Source organism: Oncorhynchus mykiss, chromosome 11, assembly GCF_057628025.1.
Source record: "Oncorhynchus mykiss isolate SJ-2025 chromosome 11, ASM5762802v1, whole genome shotgun sequence".
In the NCBI taxonomy this organism is placed as follows: Eukaryota; Metazoa; Chordata; class Actinopteri; order Salmoniformes; family Salmonidae; genus Oncorhynchus; species Oncorhynchus mykiss.
Window position 1 is genome coordinate 83249422 of NC_143032.1, and position 23405 is coordinate 83272826.

At 51.3% G+C, this 23405-nt stretch overlaps 1 protein-coding gene across 1 annotated transcript in view; it reads left to right on the top strand.

Moving 5' to 3' along the window:
• Positions 1–23405, top strand: part of arl15a (ARF like GTPase 15a) — a 130068-nt gene that overhangs the window by 47652 nt on the left and 59011 nt on the right. Inside the window, exon 2 of the mRNA XM_036936520.2 lies at positions 22503–22647. Coding sequence (XP_036792415.1) covers positions 22503–22647 — 145 coding nt within the window. The remainder of the gene's footprint in view (positions 1–22502; positions 22648–23405) is intronic.

Genomic DNA, 23405 nt, shown 5'->3' on the forward strand with positions numbered 1-23405 from the left:
GCCGCCCCCCCTCTAACCACTAGGCTACCCTGCCGCCCCCCTCTAACCACTAGGCTACCCGGCCGCCCCCCCTCTAACCACTAGGCTACCCGGCCGCCCCCCCTCTAACCACTAGGCTACCCTGCCGCCCCCCCTCTAACCACTAGGCTACCCGGCCGCCCCCCCTCTAACCACTAGGCTACCCGGCCGCCCCCCCTCTAACCACTAGGCTACCCGGCCGCCCCCCCTCTAACCGCTAGGCTACCCTGCCGCCCCCCCTCTAACCGCTAGGCTACCCTGCCGCCCCCCCTCTAACCACTAGGCTACCCTGCCGCCCCCCCTCTAACCACTAGGCTACCCTGCCGCCCCCCCTCTAACCACTAGGCTACCCTGCCGCCCCCCCTCTAACCACTAGGCTACCCTGCCGCCCCCCCTCTAACCACTAGGCTACCCTGCCGCCCCCCCTCTAACCACTAGGCTACCCTGCCGCCCCCCCTCTAACCACTAGGCTACCCTGCCGCCCCCCTCTAACCACTAGGCTACCCTGCCGCCCCCCCTCTAACCACTAGGCTACCCTGCCGCCCCCCCTCTAACCACTAGGCTACCCTGCCGCCCCCCCTCTAACCACTAGGCTACCCGGCCGCCCCCCCTCTAACCACTAGGCTACCCGGCCGCCCCCCCTCTAACCACTAGGCTACCCTGCCGCCCCCCTCTAACCACTAGGCTACCCGGCCGCCCCCCCTCTAACCACTAGGCTACCCGGCCGCCCCCCCTCTAACCACTAGGCTACCCGGCCGCCCCCCCTCTAACCACTAGGCTACCCTGCCGCCCCCCTCTAACCACTAGGCTACCCGGCCGCCCCCCCTCTAACCACTAGGCTACCCGGCCGCCCCCCCTCTAACCACTAGGCTACCCTGCCGCCCCCCTCTAACCACTAGGCTACCCGGCCGCCCCCCCTCTAACCACTAGGCTACCCGGCCGCCCCCCCTCTAACCACTAGGCTACCCTGCCGCCCCCCCTCTAACCACTAGGCTACCCTGCCGCCCCCCTCTAACCACTAGGCTACCCGGCCGCCCCCCCTCTAACCACTAGGCTACCCGGCCGCCCCCCCTCTAACCACTAGGCTACCCTGCCGCCCCCCTCTAACCACTAGGCTACCCTGCCGCCCCCCCTCTAACCACTAGGCTACCCGGCCGCCCCCCCTCTAACCACTAGGCTACCCGGCCGCCCCCCCTCTAACCACTAGGCTACCCTGCCGCCCCCCCTCTAACCACTAGGCTACCCTGCCGCCCCCCTCTAACCACTAGGCTACCCGGCCGCCCCCCCTCTAACCACTAGGCTACCCGGCCGCCCCCCCTCTAACCACTAGGCTACCCTGCCGCCCCCCTCTAACCACTAGGCTACCCTGCCGCCCCCCCTCTAACCACTAGGCTACCCTGCCGCCCCCCTCTAACCACTAGGCTACCCGGCCGCCCCCCCTCTAACCACTAGGCTACCCTGCCGCCCCCCCTCTAACCACTAGGCTACCCTGCCGCCCCCCCTCTAACCACTAGGCTACCCGGCCGCCCCCCCTCTAACCACTAGGCTACCCGGCCGCCCCCCCTCTAACCACTAGGCTACCCGGCCGCCCCCCCTCTAACCACTAGGCTACCCTGCCGCCCCCCTCTAACCACTAGGCTACCCTGCCGCCCCCCTCTAACCACTAGGCTACCCTGCCGCCCCCCCTCTAACCACTAGGCTACCCTGCCGCCCCCCCTCTAACCACTAGGCTACCCGGCCGCCCCCCCTCTAACCACTAGGCTACCCGGCCGCCCCCCCTCTAACCACTAGGCTACCCGGCCGCCCCCCCTCTAACCACTAGGCTACCCTGCCGCCCCCCCTCTAACCACTAGGCTACCCTGCCGCCCCCCCTCTAACCACTAGGCTACCCGGCCGCCCCCCCTCTAACCACTAGGCTACCCTGCCGCCCCCCCTCTAACCACTAGGCTACCCGGCCGCCCCCCCTCTAACCACTAGGCTACCCGGCCGCCCCCCCTCTAACCACTAGGCTACCCTGCCGCCCCCCTCTAACCACTAGGCTACCCGGCCGCCCCCCCTCTAACCACTAGGCTACCCTGCCGCCCCCCCTCTAACCACTAGGCTACCCTGCCGCCCCCCCTCTAACCACTAGGCTACCCGGCCGCCCCCCCTCTAACCACTAGGCTACCCTGCCGCCCCCCCTCTAACCACTAGGCTACCCTGCCGCCCCCCCTCTAACCACTAGGCTACCCTGCCGCCCCCCCTCTAACCACTAGGCTACCCGGCCGCCCCCCCTCTAACCACTAGGCTACCCTGCCGCCCCCCTCTAACCACTAGGCTACCCTGCCGCCCCCCCTCTAACCACTAGGCTACCCTGCCGCCCCCCCTCTAACCACTAGGCTACCCTGCCGCCCCCCTCTAACCACTAGGCTACCCGGCCGCCCCCCCTCTAACCACTAGGCTACCCGGCCGCCCCCCCTCTAACCACTAGGCTACCCTGCCGCCCCCCCTCTAACCACTAGGCTACCCGGCCGCCCCCCCTCTAACCACTAGGCTACCCGGCCGCCCCCCCTCTAACCACTAGGCTACCCTGCCGCCCCCCCTCTAACCACTAGGCTACCCGGCCGCCCCCCCTCTAACCACTAGGCTACCCGGCCGCCCCCCCTCTAACCACTAGGCTACCCTGCCGCCCCCCTCTAACCACTAGGCTACCCGGCCGCCCCCCCTCTAACCACTAGGCTACCCGGCCGCCCCCCCTCTAACCACTAGGCTACCCGGCCGCCCCCCCTCTAACCACTAGGCTACCCGGCCGCCCCCCCTCTAACCACTAGGCTACCCGGCCGCCCCCCCTCTAACCACTAGGCTACCCGGCCGCCCCCCCTCTAACCACTAGGCTACCCGGCCGCCCCCCCTCTAACCACTAGGCTACCCTGCCGCCCCCCTCTAACCACTAGGCTACCCGGCCGCCCCCCCTCTAACCACTAGGCTACCCGGCCGCCCCCCTCTAACCACTAGGCTACCCGGCCGCCCCCCCTCTAACCACTAGGCTACCCGGCCGCCCCCCCTCTAACCACTAGGCTACCCGGCCGCCCCCCCTCTAACCACTAGGCTACCCGGCCGCCCCCCCTCTAACCACTAGGCTACCCGGCCGCCCCCCCTCTAACCACTAGGCTACCCGGCCGCCCCCCCTCTAACCACTAGGCTACCCGGCCGCCCCCCCTCTAACCACTAGGCTACCCGGCCGCCCCCCCTCTAACCACTAGGCTACCCGGCCGCCCCCCCTCTAACCACTAGGCTACCCGGCCGCCCCCCCTCTAACCACTAGGCTACCCGGCCGCCCCCCCTCTAACCACTAGGCTACCCGGCCGCCCCCCCTCTAACCACTAGGCTACCCGGCCGCCCCCCCTCTAACCACTAGGCTACCCGGCCGCCCCCCCTCTAACCACTAGGCTACCCGGCCGCCCCCCCTCTAACCACTAGGCTACCCGGCCGCCCCCCCTCTAACCACTAGGCTACCCGGCCGCCCCCCCTCTAACCACTAGGCTACCCGGCCGCCCCCCCTCTAACCACTAGGCTACCCGGCCGCCCCCCCTCTAACCACTAGGCTACCCGGCCGCCCCCCCTCTAACCACTAGGCTACCCGGCCGCCCCCCCTCTAACCACTAGGCTACCCTGCCGCCCCCCCTCTAACCACTAGGCTACCCTGCCGCCCCCCCTCTAACCACTAGGCTACCCTGCCGCCCCCCCTCTAACCACTAGGCTACCCGGCCGCCCCCCCTCTAACCACTAGGCTACCCGGCCGCCCCCCCTCTAACCACTAGGCTACCCGGCCGCCCCCCCTCTAACCACTAGGCTACCCGGCCGCCCCCCCTCTAACCACTAGGCTACCCGGCCGCCCCCCCTCTAACCACTAGGCTACCCGGCCGCCCCCCCTCTAACCACTAGGCTACCCTGCCGCCCCCCTCTAACCACTAGGCTACCCGGCCGCCCCCCCTCTAACCACTAGGCTACCCTGCCGCCCCCCTCTAACCACTAGGCTACCCGGCCGCCCCCCCTCTAACCACTAGGCTACCCGGCCGCCCCCCCTCTAACCACTAGGCTACCCGGCCGCCCCCCCTCTAACCACTAGGCTACCCGGCCGCCCCCCCTCTAACCACTAGGCTACCCGGCCGCCCCCCCTCTAACCACTAGGCTACCCGGCCGCCCCCCCTCTAACCACTAGGCTACCCGGCCGCCCCCCCTCTAACCACTAGGCTACCCGGCCGCCCCCCCTCTAACCACTAGGCTACCCGGCCGCCCCCCCTCTAACCACTAGGCTACCCGGCCGCCCCCCCTCTAACCACTAGGCTACCCGGCCGCCCCCCCTCTAACCACTAGGCTACCCGGCCGCCCCCCCTCTAACCACTAGGCTACCCGGCCGCCCCCCCTCTAACCACTAGGCTACCCTGCCGCCCCCCCTCTAACCACTAGGCTACCCGGCCGCCCCCCTCTAACCACTAGGCTACCCGGCCGCCCCCCCTCTAACCACTAGGCTACCCGGCCGCCCCCCTCTAACCACTAGGCTACCCGGCCGCCCCCCTCTAACCACTAGGCTACCCGGCCGCCCCCCTCTAACCACTAGGCTACCCGGCCGCCCCCCTCTAACCACTAGGCTACCCGGCCGCCCCCCTCTAACCACTAGGCTACCCGGCCGCCCCCCCTCTAACCACTAGGCTACCCGGCCGCCCCCCTCTAACCACTAGGCTACCCGGCCGCCCCCCCTCTAACCACTAGGCTACCCGGCCGCCCCCCTCTAACCACTAGGCTACCCGGCCGCCCCCCCTCTAACCACTAGGCTACCCGGCCGCCCCCCCTCTAACCACTAGGCTACCCGGCCGCCCCCCCTCTAACCACTAGGCTACCCGGCCGCCCCCCCTCTAACCACTAGGCTACCCGGCCGCCCCCCCTCTAACCACTAGGCTACCCGGCCGCCCCCCCTCTAACCACTAGGCTACCCGGCCGCCCCCCCTCTAACCACTAGGCTACCCGGCCGCCCCCCCTCTAACCACTAGGCTACCCGGCCGCCCCCCCTCTAACCACTAGGCTACCCGGCCGCCCCCCCTCTAACCACTAGGCTACCCGGCCGCCCCAGGAGAGGGGGTGACCTCGACAATTTATTGTTATTATTGATTTATGATTTATTGTTCAAACGAGAGGCTGCCTGGATCTCTAATTTAAAGACCCTTTATCCCTTCGGTCTCAACGTAGACTTTGATCTGAAACCATTCTAGTGATTAGTGGGCTTTTGCCATTTATTGTGAATGTTTTTGTAGGTCTATGGTGCCAAATTGTATCTGTGATCATATACTATCCATTCATGTTTTGGTACATTCTTGTATCTGAGAATGAACCAATGATATCAGGCCACACCCGGCCATGATTACAGACACCTGTGTGTGTCCTTTGACACGATATAAACTAGTAACCCCACAGTGTTTGTCATTATACCCTGATGAAGACAGCTTGTCCCTCCAAACGGTGGTAATATTCAATTATTGCATCTGAGCTCCTAGTGTGTGCTGCTGTCCTTGTCTTTTTCAAGTGACCTGTGATGTCACTTGGTGCGTATCCATGATCACATGAATGGTGTGACCTGTGATGTCACTTGGTGGGTATCGATGATGACATGAATGGTGTGACCTGTGATGTCACTTGGTGGGTATCGATGATGACATGAATGGTGTGACCTGTGATGTCACTTGGTGCGTATCGATGATGACATGAATGGTGTGACCTGTGATGTCACTTGGTGCGTATCGATGATGACATGAATGGTGTGACCTGTGATGTCACTTGGTGCATTATAGGACTGAATCATTTAAATACGTTTGGAGGAGCGCGTTTGTGGTAACCGGATGAGAGGCGCTCTTTGGAGATGGATATTGGATACTTGAACAAGCTAAATACTTGAACAATGCATATATGTGCATATTTTAGAATGTGCAGTGTATTTTCAATTCAAGACACTCTGACGAATATACCTTTTAAACATTTCATGGATAGGCTACATTACAAGGCCAGGATAAAGAAGACACAACGCATTGGTAATATTCAATGATTGCATCTGAGCTCCTAGTGTGTGCTGCTGTCCTTGTCTTTTTCAAGTGACCTGTGATGTCACTTGGTGCGTATCCATGATGACATGACTGGTGTGACCTGTGATGTCACATGGTGGGTATCGATGATCACATGGATGGTGTGACCTGTGATGTCACTTGGTGCGTATCCATGATCACATGGATGGTGTGACCTGTGATGTCACTTGGTGCGTATCGATGATGACATGAATGGTGTGAACTGTGATGTCACATGGTGGGTATCGATGATCACATGGATTGTGTGATGTGTGGTGTCATGTGACTGGTATTGATGATGACAAAGTATCTGGTTGGCCCAGAGGTCAGAGGTCATGACAGAGGACGTTCGTCGTGGTGGACAGATAGTCCTCCCTCCCTCCCTCCCTCCCTGTCTGCCTGCCTGTCTGCCTGCCTGTCTGTCTGCCTGTCTGTCTGTCTGCCTGCCTGCCTGTCTGTCTGCCTGCCTGCCTCCCTGTCTGTCTGTATGCCTCCCTGTCTGTCTGTATGCCTGCCTGCCTGCCTCCTATTGGAGAAATACTAAAATAACTCATTTTCAATAATCTGTCGATAGGTAGGACTGGGGTCTGATGTAGAGTTCAGAGGTTTCATTACCTGTAGGTAGTTAGGACTGGGGTCTGATGTAGAGTTCAGAGGTTCCATTACCTGTAGGTAGTTAGGACTGGGGTCTGATGGAGAGTTCAGAGGTTCTGCTCTTCTCTATAACCTGTAGGGAACATCATGTGATCTATACTTGGCATGTAGGTTTCTCACTTATGGGTGGCGCAGATTGGGCAATGGGAAGGGGAATGGGCAGGGTATACACAAATTAAATACTGTACTACTTACTATAGTATAAAAAGTTGTGTTTTTGCAAACTGTAGTGTTTTTGTGGACATTACTGTAGTATTTACTATAGTATTCTACAGTATACTACAATATTCTATAGTAAGTGCTACACACGATCGAGGGATACTACAGTTTATTATAGAATTCTATAGTAAGTACTGTATTATTCTATGGTAAACTGTAGTACTTCTTCATGTGGGTTCTCTTATTTTCTGTCAATCACCGTCTTAGTCAGACAGATTTCTCATCTGAGAGTATAGCCCAGCCAGATGACAGTGTCACAGTGGACTGGTATTTATCCTCCCGGTATTCTGAGAAATCACCTAATTTACATAGGACACGCGAGCGTACACACACACACACACACACACACACACCTCCTCTGCCTCCACAACAACAGTGAGGTAATGTCTCGCTCGGCTTTTCAGGGGAAACCCAATCTCAAATGGCACCCTATTCCTAGTATAGTGCAGTACTTTTGACCAGGGTCCATTAAAAGAAAAGGCAGTCTATCAATTAAACCACAATAATTGGTTGACTTTCATTGAGTTTTAAAGGCTTTATAGACATCTCCTCTTACCCAGCCTGTATACATCACAGTCTCAATGAGTCAGAGAGCCAGAGAGCCTACTGTCTGACTGGCCTCCCTGCTAGACGATCCAACACACAGCAAAATCAATGGTTGACATTTAACCCTCCTGTTGTGTTCGTTTCATGTTAATTAATTCTGCCCCCCCCCCCCCCCCATTATACCACCCCCATTATAGCTGATTATAAATAAATCCATTTAAATCCATTTATTATCACCCAATGTTGTTGTTAGATCTTTTTATCAACTTAAGTTCTTGTGAATATTACACGTTTGGAACATCTATTTATGGCCTGTAGGCCTCATTGACCTGAGCTCATACAACTGGTTTAGAGTATAAGAAAATCATAATGTATGGATTATTTTGACTATAACAAATAAACAAATATCACAATATGTTTCATCTATCACAGACTACTTTTGTGTCGAAGTTTAACGAGGACATTTGTTTTGAAACCATTACAAAATGTTTAAATAGTGTCATAAAATAACATTTGTTGTGTTCACCGGTCAAAACAGACCGGTATGATTTAATTAGTAAAGAAAGGGCATAGGCCCAAAACTACACATGAAACCTTTACCATATTACAAAATTAATTGAACCTTTAGTTAACTAGGCAAGTCAGGTAAGAACAAATTCTTATTTTCAATGACGACCTAGGAACAGTGGGTTAACTTCCGGTTACTAGTCCAACACTCTAACCACTAGGCTACAATAACAATAACAATAACAGTATTATTAACAATAACAAAAAACATTAAAATGTTTACAATCTGTCAATCAAACGGTTCCATTTGGTGTTGTTCTCGTGCACATGTTGGACAATACGTGGTGGTTGTTGCATGTGCCTTGCAAATATATGCACTGCATTTATGGCACATAATGCTCGTTTTGACATCTCTTGGCGCACACAGATCACCCCTCTTCCTTTTGTCTCTTCTGTCTCTGGCGGCCGGAGATCTTGCTTCTGGCCCTTGTATATCTCTCACCAAGCCAGCGGAGGATGGTGTTGGAGGAAGGTGTTGGCGCCTTTGAATGAGGGGTGCCACCATGTCTTTTTTTCCCCCCCAACTCTTCTCGGACTAGTCTCGTCTTGAAATATTTCCCCTGCTTCCAGCCTGGATTCACTTCCATCCACATCACGAACGCGTTGTAGGCCCGACACATCTAGGATGTCGAAGAACACCACCATGGGCCAACGTGCCGTCATCCTCTTACAATGTGCCAGTAACCTGCAAAAGTGCAACGATCAGTAAATAAAAGAATGAGTACATACAAGTGATACTTCATGTCTTGCATAGTAACGTGTGAAAAATTGCATCAAAGCGTTGTTTTAATTGATCACAATCTAAAACATATTTACATATTCAAATGAATAGAATTGTCTCCATATTGTTCACAAATTCAAAGAGCATTTCACCAAACAACAACATGTCTTATTTTTATGGTGCAGATAAAACAATCAAAAAAGTACATGAGACTTGAAAGATGAAAAGTAACATACCTCAATGTATCAACTTGTTCCTGGTGTAATCCAGGACAGCGTTAGGCTTCTTGTTCTTCCTGGTACTCCTCCTTTGTTCCTGGTGTAATCCAGGACAGCGTTGGGCTTCTTGTTCTTCCTGGTACTCCTCCTTTGTTCCTGGTGTAATCCAGGACAGCGTTGGGCTTCTTGTTCTTCCTGGTACTCCTCCTTTGTTCCTGGTGTAATCCAGGACAGCGTTGGGCTTCTTGTTCTTCCTGGTACTCCTCCTTTGTTCCTGGTGTAATCCAGGACAGCGTTGGGCTTCTTGTTCTTCCTGGTACTCCTCCTTTGTTCCTGGTGTAATCCAGGACAGCGTTGGGCTTCTTGTTCTTCCTGGTACTCCTCCTTTGTTCCTGGTGTAATCCAGGACAGCGTTGGGCTTCTTGTTCTTCCTGGTACTCCTCCTTTGTTCCTGGTGTAATCCAGGACAGCGTTGGGCTTCTTGTTCTTCCTGGTACTCCTCCTTTGTTCCTGGTGTAATCCAGGACAGCGTTGGGCTTCTTGTTCTTCCTGGTACTCCTCCTTTGTTCCTGGTGTAATCCAGGACAGCGTTGGGCTTCTTGTTCTTCCTGGTACTCCTCCTTTGTTCCTGGTGTAATCCAGGACAGCGTTGGGCTTCTTGTTCTTCCTGGTACTCCTCCTTTGTTCCTGGTGTAATCCAGGACAGCGTTGGGCTTCTTGTTCTTCCTGGTATTCCTCCTTTGTTCCTGGTGTAATCCAGGACAGCGTTGGGCTTCTTGTTCTTCCTGGTACTCCTCCTTTGTTCCTGGTGTAATCCAGGACAGCGTTGGGCTTCTTGTTCTTCCTGGTACTCCTCCTTTGTTCCTGGTGTAATCCAGGACAGCGTTGGGCTTCTTGTTCTTCCTGGTACTCCTCCTTTGTTCCTGGTGTAATCCAGGACAGCGTTGGGCTTCTTGTTCTTCCTGGTACTCCTCCTTTGTTCCTGGTGTAATCCAGGACAGCGTTAGGCTTCTTGTTCTTCCTGGTACTCCTCTTTTGTTCCTGGTGTAATCCAGGACAGTGTTGGGCTTCTTGTTCTTCCTGGTACTCCTCCTTTGTTCCTGGTGTAATCCAGGACAGCGTTGGGCTTCTTGTTCTTCCTGGTACTCCTCCTTTGTTCCTGGTGTAATCCAGGACAGCGTTGGGCTTCTTGTTCTTCCTGGTACTCCTCCTTTGTTCCTGGTGTAATCCAGGACAGCGTTGGGTTTCTTCTCCTCCCTGGTAGTCACAGCGGCATCCCTGTACAGAGTTGTCATCAGGAGCACATTCTTCTTTTTCTTCGTAGCAGTAGGACACAAGAGTGTGTATCGGTGAATGCAAATTTAGAGGAAAAAAGGTCCCTCTCCTTGGTAGTGAGTAAGGCAGGAGGCAACTTGTTCCTTCTGACCGTCCCCACCATGGTCATTTTATGGGGGGAGCAGCTCCTGACCAACAGCATATGAGGTGAATAAATTGTCACGTGTTATGTTGTGTCCCTGGAGACCTACAGTCATTTCCAGGACCACCCACTTCCCCTGGTTCCTTTCAGGAACACCTTCAGCAGGTTTCCCTGGTTCCTTTCAGGAACACCTTCAGCAGGTTTCCCTGGTTCCTTTCAGGAACACCGTCAGCAGGTTTCCCTGGTTCCTTTCAGGAACACCGTCAGCAGGTTTCCCTGGTTCCTTTCAGGAACACCGTCAGCAGGTTTCTCTGGTTCCTTTCAAGAACACAGTCAGCAGGTTTCTCTGGTTCCTTTCAGGAACACCGTCAGCAGGTTTCCCTGGTTCCTTTCAGGAACACCGTCAGCAGGTCTCCCTGGTTCCTTTCAGGAACACCGTCAGCAGGTCTCCCTGGTTCCTTTCAGAAACACCGTCAGCAGGTTTCCCTGGTTCCTTTCAGGAACACCGTCAGCAGGTTTCCCTGGTGTAAACCTACATGTTCCAGGCATCACATGCCGCCCATTACTTAAGTCCATATTTAGACGGTTTTCTTGGCATGTACTGTTTGAATGGGCAGCGTCCCCTAAAAGCAACCAGACGCTCATCCACTGTGATGTCTGGACTTGGGTTGTAGATGAGTGGCAGGCGCTCTACCCACTTGTGCCAAACCTCTCTGATCGTTGCCAGCGTGTCTTGTTGACGGCGGCCTGGTCTTGTTTCACGGTTGTCGAAGCGAATCACCCGTGACAACACGTGAAATGTCTGGAGTGACATAGTGGCACGAAAAATTGCCCGACCAGACTCTTGCATCCCATAAACTGGTGGTAGATTAGTTTCTGGATCTGGACACACCAGCCAAAATCAAGAGACCCACGTCTGCTTGGACGTCTGTCCGGTCCACCTCCTTCCAGTTGTCTTTGTAAACGCATCTCCCCTCCAAGTTGGCCATGTTTATCACTATAGTTTCAATTGACTCTGTCAGGAACAGGTCGAAGCAGGATTTTATGTCATTAACACGGGATATGGCAGGGTAGCCTTGTGGTTAGAGCGTTGGACTAGTAACCGAAAGGTTGCAAGTTCAAATCCCCAAACTGACAAGGTCAAATGCCCATTGATCAGTTGTCAGTTTGGGGATTTGAACTTGCAACCTTTCGGTTACTAGTCCAACGCTCTAACCACAAGGCTACCCTGCCATATCCCGTGTCAATGACATAAAATCCTGCTTCGACCTGTTCCTGACAGAGTCAATTGAAACTATAGTGATAAACATGGCCAACTTGGAGGGGAGATGCGTTTACAAAGACAACTGGAAGGAGGTGGACCGGACAGAAATCTGTCGTTCTGCCCCTGAACAGGCAGTTAACCCACTGTTCCTAGGCCGTCATTGAAAATAAGAATATGAACTGACTTGCCTAGTTAAATAAAGGTAAAAAAAAATAACAAATCTTGTTGGGGTCATCTTGATAACGTTTTCAGCCGACCTCTCCTCTCAGGTGGGGATGAAGACAAGGACAAATTCCCATTCTTTGACCGGAATGTAACAACAGCCTCAGCAGGGCCCTCATCCACATCGGTTGTCTCTTGGTCTGGATCATATTCTGTGTTGTCTTCAACTTCTGACACTTCCTCCTCTAATGCATCTTCACTGTCAGTTTCCTGGTCTCTCTCCTCCTCACCAGTGTCATGAGCAAAGATATGATCAGGAGCCTCACATATAGTATATCATTTGGTCATTTTTTATTTTTTTTTAACCTTTATTTAACCAGGCAAGTCAGTTAAGAACAAATTCTTATTTACAATGACGGCCTGGGAACAGGGCAGAACGACAGATTTGTACCTTGTCAGCTCGGGGGTTTGAACTCGCAACCTTCCGGTTACTAGTCCAACGCTCTAACCACTAGGCTACCCTGCCGCCACAGAATGCTGTGCTGCCACAGAATGAATTGTGAGCAAGGCCTCACCAGAGCTGCAAGAAAAGTTCTACATATTATTGAAACAATGTTGCGATTGTTTGTGAGAATGCCAACAGGTTTGGTTCCTATGGGGGAAAGATTCTATTGGGGAAAGGTTCCCGTGGGGGTTGCCATGGAAGCCAAGAAGGGGAGTGAGGTGTGTGTGTGTGTGTCTGTGTGTGTGTGCTCAAACACACATGCATGTGGGGGTCTGGGAGAGGAAATGTGTCCATCTGATCAATGGGCATGTGCCTGAACTCAATTTTATACTCTAATTGTAGTGTCACCCATTCATTTCTACTGACCGGACCGGGAACACCATAGGTGTACAAAGGTTAAATACAAGTCATCAACATGTATGTTGTGTGTTCAGATGCCCCCTGTGTGGACAAAGTCATGGAACCTTATATGACAATCAGATTAAATGAACTACTTTTTTTCAGAGAGAAAACTTGTAAATCGGTCAAATTTGACCGGAACACAAAAGGAGGGTTAACTCTGAAAGTGTAAAATGTACCCTATTTTTTCAGTGAATATGAGTCCCACTGTACTGGTGTTAAAATAACACCTTTGAAAGTGTTAAAGATTCAACTATGTTATAGTGTTCCCCATTTATGTCACGCTCGTCGAAATGATGAGACCAAGGCGCAGCGTGAATAGAGTTCCACATATTTTTAATCAACTGAAACTCACCGAAACAACCAACCAACCAACCAACCAACCAACCAACCAACCAACCAACCAACCAACCAACCAACCAACCAACCAACCAACCAACCAACCAAAGGAACCGCTACTAGTATGCACACAGGCATAGACAAGATCCCACACCAGAAAGTGGGAAACAGGGCTGCCTAAATATGATCCCCAATCAGAGACAACAATAAACAGCTGTCTCTGATTGGGAACCATATCAGGCCAACATAGATATACAAAAACCCCTAGACCTACAAAAACCTTAGACCTACAAAACCCCCTAGACAATACAAAAACCCTAGACATACAAAAACCCTAGACATACAAAACCCCTAGACATACAAAACCCCTAGACATGCAAAAACCGTGGACATACAAAACCCTAGACATGCAAAAACCCTAGACATACAAAACCCTAGACATACAAAACCCTAGATATACAAAACCCTAGATATACAAAACCCTAGACATGCAAAAACCCTAGACATACAAAACCCTAGACATACAAAACCATAGATATACAAAACCCTAGATATACAAAACCCTAGACATACAAAAACCCTAGAAATAGAAAAACCCTAGACATACAAAACCCTAGAAATACAAAACCCTAGACATAGACATACAAAAACCCCTAGACATACAAACCCCTCGACATACAAAACCCTAGAAATAGAAAAACCCTAGACATAAAAAACCCTAGACATACAAAAACCCTAGACATGCAAAAACTCTAGACATACGAAAAACCCTAGACATTCAAAAAAAAACTAGACATACAAAACCCCCTAGAAATACAAAAAACTAGAGTACCCACCCTAGTCACACCCTGACCTAACCAAAATATATACAAAAAACAGAGATATCTAAGGTCAGGGCGTGACAATTGAACTCTAATTAAAGTGTTGAAATGAACTTGACTGTGGTGTTAGCATGTGGTGTTAGCATGTGGTGTTAGCATGTGGTATTAGCATAGCTCTCTTGTAGATTAACACACAACACCTACAGAGTAAAACATAACACTTGATTTATAGTAAACTGGACTCTGCTTAGTGTTGACGCTGTTACACTTTCTCAGTGTAAGAAATTGAACACCTGTAGTGTTACAGTAAATCATTGTGGGGTTTTGTTTTAACACTATATGGTGTAAAAAAACGAATTTGCATATTTACCAGGGTGCCTTTTCTTTTTGAGTAAATTGCAGAGTTAACACCTGTGCCTGTATTTGTTAGTGACAGAGACATGGTTGTTGAATTATTTCCTTTTAAAGGCCTGTGGCTTTCAGCGAGTGAGTTCCTAGGCGAATGTTATCATTCAAGTTAAGCTCTATGACAATACTGTACATAAACACTTTAATGTGGAGTTGGTCCCCCACCAGACTCCACTCTTCTGGGAAGGCTTTCCTCTAGACGTTGCAACATTGCTGCTATAACGGACTCCACTCTTCTGGGAAGGCTTTCCACTAGACGTTGCAACATTGCTGCTATAACGGACTCCACTCTTCTGGGAAGGCTTTCCACTAGACGTTGCAACATTGCTGCTATAACGGACTCCACTCTTCTGGGAAGGCTTTCCACTAGATGTTGGAACATTGCTGCTATAACAGCCTCCACTCTTCTGGGAAGGCTTTCCTCTAGATGTTGGAACATTGCTGCTATAACAGCCTCCACTCTTCTGGGAAGGCTTTCCACTAGATGTTGGAACATTGCTGCTATAACAGCCTCCACTCTTCTGGGAAGGCTTTCCACTAGACGTTGGAACATTGCTGCTATAACGGACTCCACTCTTCTGGGAAGACTTTCCACTAGACGTTGGAACATTGCTGCTATAACGGACTCCACTCTTCTGGGAAGGCTTTCCACAAGACGTTGCAACATTGCTGCTATAACAGACTCCACTCTTCTGGGAAGACTTTCCACTAGATGTTGTAGATGTTGGAACATTGCTGCTATAACAGACTCCACTCTTCTGGGAAGACTTTCCACTAGATGTTGGAACATTGCTGCTATAACAGACTCCACTCTTCTGGGAAGGCTTTCCACTAGACGTAGGAACATTGCTGCTATAACAGCCTCCACTCTTCTGGGAAGGCTTTCCACTGGACGTTGCAACATTGCTGCTATAACAGACTCCACGCTTCTGGGAAGGCTTTCCTCTAGATGTTGGGACATTGCTGCTATAACAGACTCCACTCTTCTGGGAAGTCTTTCCACTAGACCTTGCAACATTGCTGCTATAACAGACTCCACGCTTCTGGGAAGGCTTTCCTCTAGATGTTGGGACATTGCTGCTATAACAGACTCCACTCTTCTGGGAAGGCTTTCCACTAGACGTTGGAACATTGCTGCCATAACAACCTCCACTCTTCTGGGAAGGCTTTCCACTAGATGTTGGAACATTGCTGCTATAACAGACTCCACTCTTCTGGGAAGGCTTTCCACTAGATGTTGGAACATTGCTGTTATAACAGCCTCCACTCTTCTGGGAAGGCTTTCCACTAGATGTTGGAACATTGCTGCTATAACAGCCTCCACTCTTCTGGGAAGGCTTTCCACTAGATGTTGGAACATTGCTGCTATAACAGCCTCCACTCTTCTGGGAAGGCTTTCCACTAGACGTTGGAACATTGCCGCGGGGACATTGCTTCCATTCAGCCACAAGAACATTAGTCATGTTGGGCGATTAGGCCTGGCTCGCAGTCTGCGTTCCAATTCATCCCAAAGGTGTTCGATGGGGTTGAAGTCAGGGCTCTGTGCAGGTAGGACGTCATTGTAAATAAGAATTTGTTCTTAACTGACTGACGTCCTTAACTGACGTCCTGCCTTTTAGAACATATTTCTTTCCATTTTACAACAATTATCTAATCTGACTATCAACTGTAAATATACCAGTGGTGCAACTTTCACTGGGGACATTCTGAAATTGCATTTTTGTCCCCCCTGACAAAAAGCAGTAGTGGTGTGCTTTCGGGACCATGAGAGAGGCGGGTAGGCTCTTTGGTGTTTTCATCCGGCTTGATTTAGGACCACGGGGACACCACAGAGCATGCGGACAGCTGTGTGGAGGCAAAGCTTCCCGAAAGGCTGGTTTATAGGACTGTCACAGGAGAGATTAACAGAGGCAGGTCCTTTTCTCTGAGTTGTAAAAGCAAGCAGAGCAGAAACTGGCTACTTTTTATTTGGCTCATTCAAGGGTAACTGCTGTTTGACTTAAGAGGAAAGATAAGTATTTATTCCCAGTGTTGAGCTAGTAGTGTATCTAACTGACATGTAACATTAGCTAATGTTTCATCCCCTCTTGACTGAAGTGAATAAGCTACAGTAGCTAGCTAGTAGCTACCACACCCAGTTCAGCTCTAGCCTCTAGCTATCTCAATATCTGCCAGGTAGCAGTTTCTAACAGCTGTTGTGTGTATGGAAACACTGGATAAGCCAAAAGCTTCAAAGATTGAAACTATTTTAAGTCCATCCGACAAACCTATAAAGTTGATTTCCGAACTATATCAAGGGTTAATGGAGGCTTTTCCTGATGACACAAAACATGTGAAACACAAATGTGAGGAAGACCTGGGAGACACTATTGATGATGATGAATAGATACAGCTATGTTTGAATGCCCAGTCATGTTCATATCATTTCAGACATAAATGACTGCAGTTTGAGACCATCCATAGAATGTTCTATATGCCAGTGAAACAGAATATCATGCCCTCAGAAATGTCATTCCTCTGCTTGGACGTGTAAAACACAAAGGGACATATTGACATCTACTATAGTTTTGGGAAGGCTGGCTGAATTCTGACAACGAGTATGTTCTTTAATCTCAGCATGTCTACAGATTCTCCCCCTTCTTCCTTTTTGTTTGCTTGGAAATGTCGATACTGGAGACTGTTATCGGAAGAAACTGTGTAACCCAGCATTTATAGTGGCTAGGAAATGCATTGTCATTAATTGGAAGGTTGGTAATCCTCCCACAATGTCACAATGGATAGCAGAAATGTCAAGTTATGTATCACTAGATGTGATTTATTACCAGATGAAGGGTTTACTGTGCAACTTTCATAAGGTCTGGAAGCCTTATATGGAATACTGTATGACAAAAGGAGTCAGACCCCCCCCCCCAGACCCCCCAGCCAGTGGGTTGTCACTCTTGCCTTGGCATAACACACCTGAAACCAAAAAGGAATGTTTCACTAAGATCCTAAATCTGAGTGAGGTGTGTTGGGTTGGGTTGGGGCGCTGCAGAGCCGTGGACCCCTAGGGGCAGGACAAGGTGATCCAGCTATATTGTGTGTAAGTAAAACGATCTATACAGTACTATTAGGCCTATGATATGAATTACAGTGACCTCTGTAATTAACGAGACAGTGAAGCATTTGTTCTTCTTTTGGCTCTAAACTCCAAATGTTTGGTTTTTCAACCAACCAATCACTATGAAGTTAAAGTGCAGATTGTCACCATGAATTTGATTTGTTATTTTCATCCATATCTGGTCAACCGTGTTATAAATTATTTATAACACTTTTCATACATTGTCGTCCCCCCCCCCCCTCATTTTAATGCCCCCCCCCCATTTTAATGGGACCAAAAGTATTGGGACAAGATAAATTGTATGTGTTTTAAGGTAGTAAAACCTATTTGGTCCCACGTTCATAGCACGCAATGACTACATCATGCTTGTGACTCTACACATTGGTTGGATGCGTTTACTGTTTGTTTTGGTTGTGTTTCAGATTATTTTGTGCCCAATTGTACTAAATGGTAAATTATGTATTGTGTCAGTACCCCAAGACGTGCTAACCTCTCCTTACACTAACAGGGAGATGTTAGCATTTTATATCATACCCCCAAGACATGGTAACCTCTCACCATTACAATAACAGGAGAGGTTAGCATTTTATATCATATATTATAACACTCTGCTTCATGTCACTAGGTTTATAACACTCTGCTCTATGTCACTAGGTTTATAACACTCTGCCTCACTCTGCTCCATGTCACTAGGTTTATAACACTCTGCTCCATGTCACTAGGTTTATAATACTCTGCTCTATGTCACTAGGTTTATAACACTGCTCTATGTCACTAGGTTTATAACACTCTGCTCCATGTCCCTAGGTTTATAACACTCTGCCTCACTCTGCTCCATGTCACTAGGTTTATAACACTCTGCCTCACTCTGCTCCATGTCACTAGGTTTATAACACTCTGCTCTATGTCACTAGGTTTATAACACTCTATCGCACTCTGCTCTATGTCACTAGGTTTATAACACTCTGTCTCATTCTGCTCCATGTCACTAGGTTTATAACACTCTGCTCCATGTCACTAGGTTTATAACACTCTGCCTCACTCTGCTCCATGTCACTAGGTTTATAACACTCTGCCTCACTCTGCTCCATGTCACTAGGTTTATAACACTCTGCTCCATGTCACTAGGTTTATAACACTCTGCCTCACTCTGTTCCATGTCACTAGGTTTATAACACTCTGTCTCAGTCTGCTCTATGTCACTAGGTTTATAACACTCTGCCTCACTCTGCTCCATGTCACTAGGTTTATAACACTCTGCCTCACTCTGTTCCATGTCACTAGGTTTATAACACTCTATCGCACTCTGCTCTATGTCACTAGGTTTATAACACTCTGCTCCATGTCACTAGGTTTATAACACTCTGCTCCATGTCACTAGGTTTATAACACTCTGCCTCACTCTGTTCCATGTCACTAGGTTTATAACACTCTGCTCCATGTCACTAGGTTTATAACACTCTGCCTCACTCTGCTCTATGTCACTAGGTTTATAACACTCTGCCTCACTCTGCTCTATGTCACTAGGTTTATAACACTCTGCCTCACTCTGCTCCATGTCACTAGGTTTAGTCTCAGGGTAGCAGCAGACTCTGAAGAGGGGTCACAGGGAAGCCGGGGGGGGGGGGGGGGGGGCGGATTGCCACACACACACACACACACACACACACACACACACCAAAGAGTCGTGTTGCTAGGTCTACATCGGCCGGCTGTTGCCTTGTCTGATTCCGTTGGTCGGACAGATTCTCCATGTCTCCTTCAAACAGATTCTCCTTGTCTCCTTCAAACAGATTCTCCTTGTCTCCTTCAAACAGATTCTCCATGTCTCCTTCAAACAGATTCTCCTTGTCTCCTTCAAACAGATTCTCCATGTCTCCTTCAAACAGATTCTCCTTGTCTCCTTCAAACAGATTCTCCATGTCTCCTTCAAACAGATTCTCCATGTCTCCTTCAAACAGATTCTCCATGTCTCCTTCAAACAGGCAGCGTGTTTTGGCAGGGTGACCCTGGTTCACCGGCTACTAGATCAGAGGGCTCTAGGAAAGGGACGGGAACCCGGGGGGGGGGGGGGGGGGGGGGTAGGGGGAGAGAGAGGTGTTTGTTGCAGATAGACCCTGGTTCATTGATGTCTGTTTGTCTGTCTGGCTGCTTTGCTATCTGTCTGGCTGGCTGGGGCTCCTAGACCAGAGGACTCTGTTTTGTCTGAGGAAGGAACCATGTTCTGCTACTGATCCCCATGCTTAAAGCGGCTGGGTTTCATTAGGCCGTTTACCACATCAAATGTCTTTCTGGTTATCAAACGTTCAGATAGAAACATATTGGATAGAACAGATAATGCCTAGCTTGTAGAATCAGGTGTCTCCAGGGCTGTTTGATTGGGTTCAAGTCCGGGCTCTGACTGAGCCACTCAAGGACATTCAGTGACTTGTTCTGAAGCTGTGTGCTTAGGGTTGTTGTCCTGTTGGAAGGTGAACCTTTTCCCCAGTCTGAGGTCCTGAGCGCTCTGGAGCAGGTCTTTCATCAAGGATCTTTCTGTACATTGCTCCGTTAATATCTCCCAGTCCCTGATGGTCACTCTGAGTTCCAGAGTTCCGCTGAAAAACATCCCCGCAACATGACGGGCTCCCGACTGTTGCAGCGGTCTGAGGCACTGCAGCGGTCTGAGGCACTGCGGTGGTCTGAGGCACTGTGGTGGTCTGAGGCACTGCAGCGGTCTGAGGCACTGCAGCGGTCTGAGGCACTGCAGCGGTCTGAGGCACTGCAGTGATCTGAGGCACTGTGGTGGTCTGAGGCACTGCAGCGGTCTGAGGCACTGCAGCGGTCTGAGGCACTGCAGCGGTCTGAGGCACTGCAGCGGTCTGAGGCACTGCGGCGGTCTGAGGCACTGTGGTGGTCTGAGGCACTGCAGCGGTCTGAGGCACTGCAGTGGTCTGAGGCACTGCGGTGGTCTGAGGCACTGCAGCGGTCTGAGGCACTGCAGTGATCTGAGGCACTGTGGTGGTCTGAGGCACTGCAGCGGTCTGAGGCACTGCAGCGGTCTGAGGCACTGCAGTGATCTGAGGCACTGTGGTGGTCTGAGGCACTGTGGTGGTCTGAGGCACTGCGGTGGTCTGAGGCACTGCAGTGATCTGAGACACTGTGGTGGTCTGAGGCACTGCAGCGGTCTGAGGCACTGCAGTGATCTGAGGCACTGTGGTGGTCTGAGGCACTGTGGTGGTCTGAGGCACTGCGGTGGTCTGAGGCACTGCGGCGGTCTGAGGCACTGCAGCGGTCTGAGGCACTGTGTTGGTCTGAGGCACTGTGGTGGTCTGAGGCACTGCAGCGGTCTGAGGCACTGTGGTGGTCTGAGGCACTGCGGTGGTCTGAGGCACTGTGGTGGTCTGAGGCACTGCAGCGGTCTGAGGCACTGTGGTGGTGTGAGGCACTGCAGCGGTCTGAGGCACTGCAGCGGTCTGAGGCACTGTGGTGGTCTGAGGCACTGTGGTGGTCTGAGGCACTGTGGTGGTCTGAGGCACTGTGGTGGTCTGAGGCACTGCAGCGGTCTGAGGCACTGCAGCGGTCTGAGGCACTGCAGCGGTCTGAGGCACTGTGGTGGTCTGAGGCACTGCAGCGGTCTGAGGTGGTCTGAGGCACTGCAGCGGTCTGAGGCACTGTGGTGGTCTGAGGCACTGTGGTGGTCTAAGGCACTGTGGTGGTCTGAGGCACTGTGGTGGTCTGAGGCACTGCAGCGGTCTGAGGCACTGCAGCGGTCTGAGGCACTGTGGTGGTCTAAGGCACTGTGGTGGTCTAAGGCACTGTGGTGGTCTGAGGCACTGTGGTGGTCTGAGGTGGTCTGAGGCACTGCAGCGGTCTGAGGCACTGCGGTGGTCTGAGGCACTGCGGTGGTCTGAGGCACTGCGGTGGTCTGAGGCACTGTGGTGGTCTAAGGCACTGTGGTGGTCTAAGGCACTGTGGTGGTCTAAGGCACTTTGGTGGTCTGAGGCACTGTGGTGGTCTAAGGCACTGTGGTGGTCTAAGGCACTGCATCTCAGTGCAAGAGGCATCACACCAGTGATACAGTCCGGTTTGAATCCAGACTGTATCACATCTGGCTGTGATTGGGAGTCCCATAGGGCGGCACAAAATTGTCCCAGCGTCGGCCGTTTTAGGCCGGGTTCGGCCGGGTTCGGCCAGGGTAGGCCGTCATCGTAAGTAAAAATGTGTTCTTAACTGACTTGCCTAGTTGAATAAAATAAAAAATATAATGATTCTACCACCACCATGCTTCACCGTAGGGATGGTGCCCGGCTTCCTCCAGATGTGATGCTCGGCATTCAGGCTGAAGAGTTCAATCTTGGTTTCATCAGGCCAGAGAACCTTGTTTCTCGTCCTTTCGGTGCCTTTTGAAAAAATTCATGCGTCATGTGTCTTTTACTGAGGTGTGACTTCCGTCTGGCTACTCTACTATAGAGACCTGATTGGTGGAGTGCCTCAGAGATACCTATCCTTCTGGTGGTGGGGGGAGCTATAGGATGCTGGTGGGAGGATCTATAGGATGCTGGTGGGAGGAGCTATAGGAGGCTGGTGGGAGGAACTATAGGAGGCTGGAGGGAGGAGCTATATGATGCTGGTGGGAGGAGCCATAGGAGGCTGGTGGGAGGGGCTATACGATGCTGGTGGGAGGGGCTATACGATGCTGGTGGGAGGAGCTATATGATGCTGGTGGGAGGAGCTATATGAGGCTGGTGGGAGGGGCTATACCATGCTGGTGGGAGGAGCTATAGGATGCTGGTGGGAGGAGCCCGTCCTCCTATAGCTCCTCCCACCAGCATCCTATAGCTCCTCCCACCAGCCTCTACTCACACTCACACACACACACACACACACACACACACACACACACACACACACACACACACACACACACACACAGATCTCACTTGACAAGGAGATAGGAGTTTTGTTAAACCGTTCCCCCTACCACCAGCTATTAATATTACCATTGTCTAATAGAAGACGCTGTGATGATTATTAAAATGTTCTGTGTTCTGTGTTCTTGTTTCTCTGTAGTGTTTCCGGGCACTGTGCTGTAAAGGACCTCCCCCGTCCAGACCAGAGTATGATGTGGTGTGTATCGGACTGACCGGGGCCGGCAAGAGCAGCCTACTGGCGTGGCTGTGTAACGAGGGGAGCCACGGCATCGGTCCTACCACAGGTACCGATACACACACACACACACACACACACACACACACACACACACACACACACACACACACACACACACACACACACACACACACACACACACAAAAACACACACAGAATGCCTTGTCTATCTATCTATTGGTTTATCTGTTGGCAAAACTATTATATTGTCTTCCATGACCAGAAAGAAAGAACGAGGGGCGAGAGAAATCCCAGAAAGCTTTCTCTTTTTCAGAAGAAGATAAGGCTTAGGGCTAGTATATCACCCCTGCCAAAACGAGTATATCACCCCTGCCAAAACGAGTATATCACCCCTGCCAAAACGAGTATATCACCCCTGCCAAAACGAGTATATCACCCCTGCCAAAACGAGTATATCACCCCTGCCAAAACGAGTATATCACCCCTGCCAAAACGAGTATATCACCCCTGCCAAACGAGTATATCACCCCTGCCAAAAACATATATCACCCCTGCCAAAACTAGTATATCACCCCTGTCAAAACTATTTTATCACCCTTGCCAAAACGATTATATCACCCCTCCCAAAACAAGTATATCACCCCTGCCAAAATGAGTATATATCACCCCTGCCGCCAAAACGACTATATCACCCCTGCCAAAACTAGTATATCACCCCTGCCAAAACTAGTATATCACCCTTGCCAAATGAGTATATCACCCCTGCCAAAACGAGTATATCACCCCTGCCAAACGAGTATATCACCCTTGCCAAACGAGTATATAACCCCTGCCAAAACGAGT